This window comes from Malania oleifera, chromosome 2, assembly GCF_029873635.1.
Source record: "Malania oleifera isolate guangnan ecotype guangnan chromosome 2, ASM2987363v1, whole genome shotgun sequence".
Lineage (NCBI taxonomy): Eukaryota > Viridiplantae > Streptophyta > Magnoliopsida > Santalales > Ximeniaceae > Malania > Malania oleifera.
The window spans coordinates 5,197,849-5,201,993 of record NC_080418.1 but is presented as its reverse complement, the minus strand read 5'-3'; the positions used below and the strand labels follow the sequence as shown (position 1 = coordinate 5,201,993).

The following is a 4,145-nucleotide window of genomic DNA, read 5'->3' as shown; positions in this document are numbered from 1 at the left end:
TTCGCGTTGCACAGATGATGGAGAAGGCAGCTTTTTCCACCATACAATAGTTCTTTTCGGTCCCACTTAACACCTTACTTGTGTAATATATAGGCTGATGCTTCCTACTTTCTTCCCGGACCAGGACCGAGCTGACTGCATTTTCCGTGGAAGCTATATATAGATAGAGGTCTTCCCCATTCTTTGCTTTTGTCAAGAGAGGAGGGGATCCGAGGTATTGCTTAAGCTGCTCGAAGGCTTCATCCTGTTCCTCCCCCCATTCGAATCCTCCATTCTTCCGTAGACTCTAAAGAAGGGTAAGCCTTTGTCCCCTGAGCAGGAGATAAACCTGCTGAGGGAGGCTATCCTCCCCATCAGAACTTGGATCTCCTTTTTAGTCCTTGGAGCTTCCATCTCCAGCAGTGCTCGTATTTTATCCGGATTTGCTTCTATACCTCTATGAGTCACCATAAAACCCAGGAATTTTCTTGCAGAAACGCCGAACACACACTTCGAGGGGTTCAACCTCATGTGGTACCGACAAAGGAGCTCGAACGTTTCCCTCAAATCTTTACAATGTTGCCCTGCTTCCATACTTTTCACCAACATATCGTCCACGTACACTTCCATTGTTTTTCCGAGCTGTTCTTTAAAAATCTTGTTCACTAACCTCTGATATGTGGCCCCCACATTTTTTAAGCCAAGGGGCATCACCCGGTAACAATATAAACCCCTTTCGGTGACAAAAGAAGTTTTTTCCTCGTCAGCTCGACTCATAGGGATTTGGTTGTACCCTGAGTAAGCATCCATGAAGCTGAGGAACTCGTGCGCCGAGGTCGAATCCACTAGCTGATCAATTCGAGGGAGAGGGAAGCTGTCCTTCGGGCACACTTTATTCAAGTCCGTGAAGTCTATGCAGGTGCGCCATTTTCCGTTGGGCTTCCTTACCAGGACCACATTGCTCAGCGATTCGGGGTAGTCTACTTCTCGAATGAAGTTGGCCTACAACTGTTTCGTCACCTCTTCGTCGATTATTTTGATCCGCTCCATCGTGAAGCTCATTTTTTTTTTCTTTTTTTTTTCTGTTTCACAAGTCAGTGGTTGGGGTTGACCTGCAATCTGTGCTCTATCACAGCAGGGTCGATGCCGGGCATGTATGCGGCCGACCAATGGAACAAATCAGAGAATTCGTCCAAAAGTTTAGTCAACTCCGCTTTCAAGGTGTCGGGCAAGTGATTCCCGATCTGTATACTTCTCTCCTGGTGGCCTCGCAGTGGTATGTGTTTGATATCTTCGTGTAACGTACTGATCTGGGGATACTCTCCTCTGACTTCTAGATCTTCGACCGTTAGAGCTTCTTTAGCCTCCACTTTCCCTTTCAAGGCCATTACATAGCAACTCCAAGCGACGACCTGATCTCCCTTGGCAGATCCTATCCCTTGTGGTGTAGGGAATTTAACTCTGAGGTGGTATGTTGACGTTACCGCCCGAACTGCGTTAAGGAAAGGGCGACCCAAGATGACATTGTATACCGAAGGTCGGTCAACCACTAGGAATTCTGTCAACATCGTTACCTGCTGCGGGGTCGTCCCTATTGTTACCGGTAACGTGATTTTTCCCAAGGGGTGAACGGTGTCTCCTCCAAATCCTACCAAGGGGGTCGAGACGGGCTTCAGTCGCTCCTTGCCGATTTTCATCCCGACCAAAACCAACCAGAACATAATGTTGGCCGAGCTCCCGTTGTCTATCAGTATGCGTCTGACCATGTAGTTTGTCACGAGCAAGGAGAGCACTAGTGCATCATCATGCAGTTGCTGCACTCCTTGTTCGTCTCCGCTGTCAAAGGTTACGACGTCATCTCTCCTGTTTCGTTTGCTACTGGTTTCCCCCTTCTCCATCGTCAGCACTTGCTTAGCATATCTTTTGCGTGCACTCCCGCTGTCTTCTCCACTGGCGGATCCTCCGAAGATCACCGTAATCTCCCCAATGACCTGCTCTTCCTTCTCTTTTGCGCCATGCCTTCTTTGCTCGAGTGGTTCCCTTTCTGGATTTTCTTTCTTGATAAACTTTGACAGATGCCCCCTCCTTATTAGGACCTCGATTTCTTTTCAGCTGAATGCATTCTTCTGTGTCATGGCCGTGATCCCTATGGAATGCGCAAAACTTGGACATGTTCCGCTTATATAGAGGCGTTCGCATAGGTTCAGGCCACGAGACGTAGTCCTTCTTTTTGATCTGCATCAGTAACTCTGAGCGCGGTACATTTAGGGGTGTGTAGGTGGAGAACTTGTCATGCTGTCCTCTCATCTTTTGACCCTTTTGCAGTGCACTAGTTTCATGCCTTTTTACAGATCTACAGGTGTCTCCAGATTCTCTGTTATTGTTTCCCCTTTTTCGCTCTATGCGATTTCCTCTCGTATCCATCATCTCCTCCAGGTTTATGTATTTCTCTGCTTGGATCATTAACTCCCCCATGTCCACCGGTGGTTTTTTCCCTAGGGAGTGTAAGAAGCTTCCGGGTTGAAGAGCCGTTGTCAAGGCGGCCAAAGCTACCCCCATATCCAAGTTGCGGATTTCTAGGGTTGCTGTGTTGAACCGGTGCATGAAGTTCTTTAGAGTTTCCTGGTCCCCTTGCACTATACTCATTAAATGGCCTGTTGTTTTAGCAACTCTCCAGCTACTAAGGAAGTGACCGGTGAACATTTGCTCCATCTCTTGGAAGGAACCAATAGATCCTGGTCGAAGAGTTCGATACCAGTCTCTGGCGGTACCCTTAAGGGTGGTAGCAAACGCTCGGCACATGATGGCGTTAGGAGCCCTTTGCAACTGCATTAACATTTTGAAATTATCTAGGTGATCAATGGGGTCAGATGAACCTTCGTATCTCTCAAAGGCAGGCATCTTGAATCTACTGGGCAATGGAGCTTCCGTGATCTCTTTGTTGAATGGAGGCTCCGAGGACTTTAGGGATGTTTCCCCATAGTAGGGCCTAGTCCTGCCCTCCTTCATCATCTTCTCTATGTAATCAATCTTCTTTATTCTTTCCTCGAGCTCGGTGGATCTTTGTTGGTTGACATCCACGCTATTTGCATCTTCTACCTTCTTATTGAGGTGAGTTTTCTCTTCTTTCTCCATTGGTTCGTTAGCTTGCTTGTCTGCACTGGGATTCCCTTGCGGTTGGGGTAGGACGTGCCCTTCTTGACTCTTCTGTTGTAAGAGTTGGTTGAGCATGTCCTTCATTTCCTTCTGGAAAGCAAGGAACTCCTCCCTACTGACACCAGATGAGTCGGCGGAGGTCCATTGGATGGATTGAGATGTTTCTTTTGTATCAGGGAAGGAGGTAGAATTGCGTGAGGTCAGCATTGCTGGAATGTTGAAAGTCGAGAGCAAGATAATATCGCCTCCTAAAAGTAACTTCCCACAGATGGCGCCAACTGTTGCAGGGTAAAAAGTAGTTGGGATGCTCCTTCGACTCTCGTTGACCTGAAAAAGGAAGAGAAGAAAGGCTTGGAGGACCCGGGGTGTACTCCGGGGGATCTCTCCGATGCCTAAGTAAGAGGAAGGCTTTTAGGGAGGCTAAATGCAACAGTAGAGTAGTGTTGTATCACTTACCTTTGCCTGTACTCCAAATCCCTTCTTATAGGGGCTTGAGTTGACCGCCGGTTGGATTGGATTTATTGCACAGGGGCATGAATCGCTCTCTTGCCATAAGTACATGCACCTATTACTGGTTATTATGGGTGTTGGCGTGGATCTCTCCTCCTCTTTATTAGATCGGAGCTAATCACTCGTCAGAAAGTCAAACCTGGAGAAAGTGAGAGACAGGCGTTGACCTGCCCTTATTAGTGTGATTTATTATGGGCATATCATATATATGTATATATAAATTTCTCTCTTGTTTCAGTCCTTAATCAGCTATTTAATTCTTCTATTAATTTCAGTTTGCAAGTAAATTTCGCATGAATCAGCCGTTGACTGGCTGAAAATTTGTTTTGGTAAACGGGAGTGCTTCTTTTTTTTAATTGGGTTGGCAATTTCCTCGTTCCCTATATAATATGTGGGTTATAATTTATTTATAATGGCCTAACTCTGTGGCATTAATGCGTTCAACTGAAGTGACTTGAATTCCAACAAAAAGGTTTTGACCTCAAATGGTGTGCTTTGAC

General features: G+C 46.5%; 1 protein-coding gene across 1 annotated transcript; it reads right to left on the bottom strand.

Annotated features, from left to right (window-relative positions):
* Positions 1-1,073: 1,073 nt before the first annotated feature.
* On the bottom strand, positions 1,074-2,991 carry LOC131147587 (uncharacterized). The gene is made up of 2 exons (XM_058097077.1): positions 2,267-2,991; positions 1,074-2,064 (listed from the first exon to the last, which is right to left on the bottom strand). Exons 1-2 carry the CDS (start codon positions 2,989-2,991, stop codon positions 1,074-1,076), a joined length of 1,716 nt encoding a protein of 571 aa, XP_057953060.1.
* Between the last annotated feature and the right edge of the window lie 1,154 nt (positions 2,992-4,145).

What these genes read in the sequence shown, in the direction of transcription:
- LOC131147587 (XM_058097077.1), bottom strand. Translation starts at nt 2,991, where the DNA reads ATGATGAAGGAGGGCAGGACTAGGCCCTACTATGGGGAAACATCCCTA. An exon ending in ATGAGAGGACAGCATGACAA is followed by an intron (nt 2,065 to 2,266) that starts GTTCTCCACCTA and finishes GGTCCTAATAAG; the next exon opens with GAGGGGGCATCTGTCAAAGT.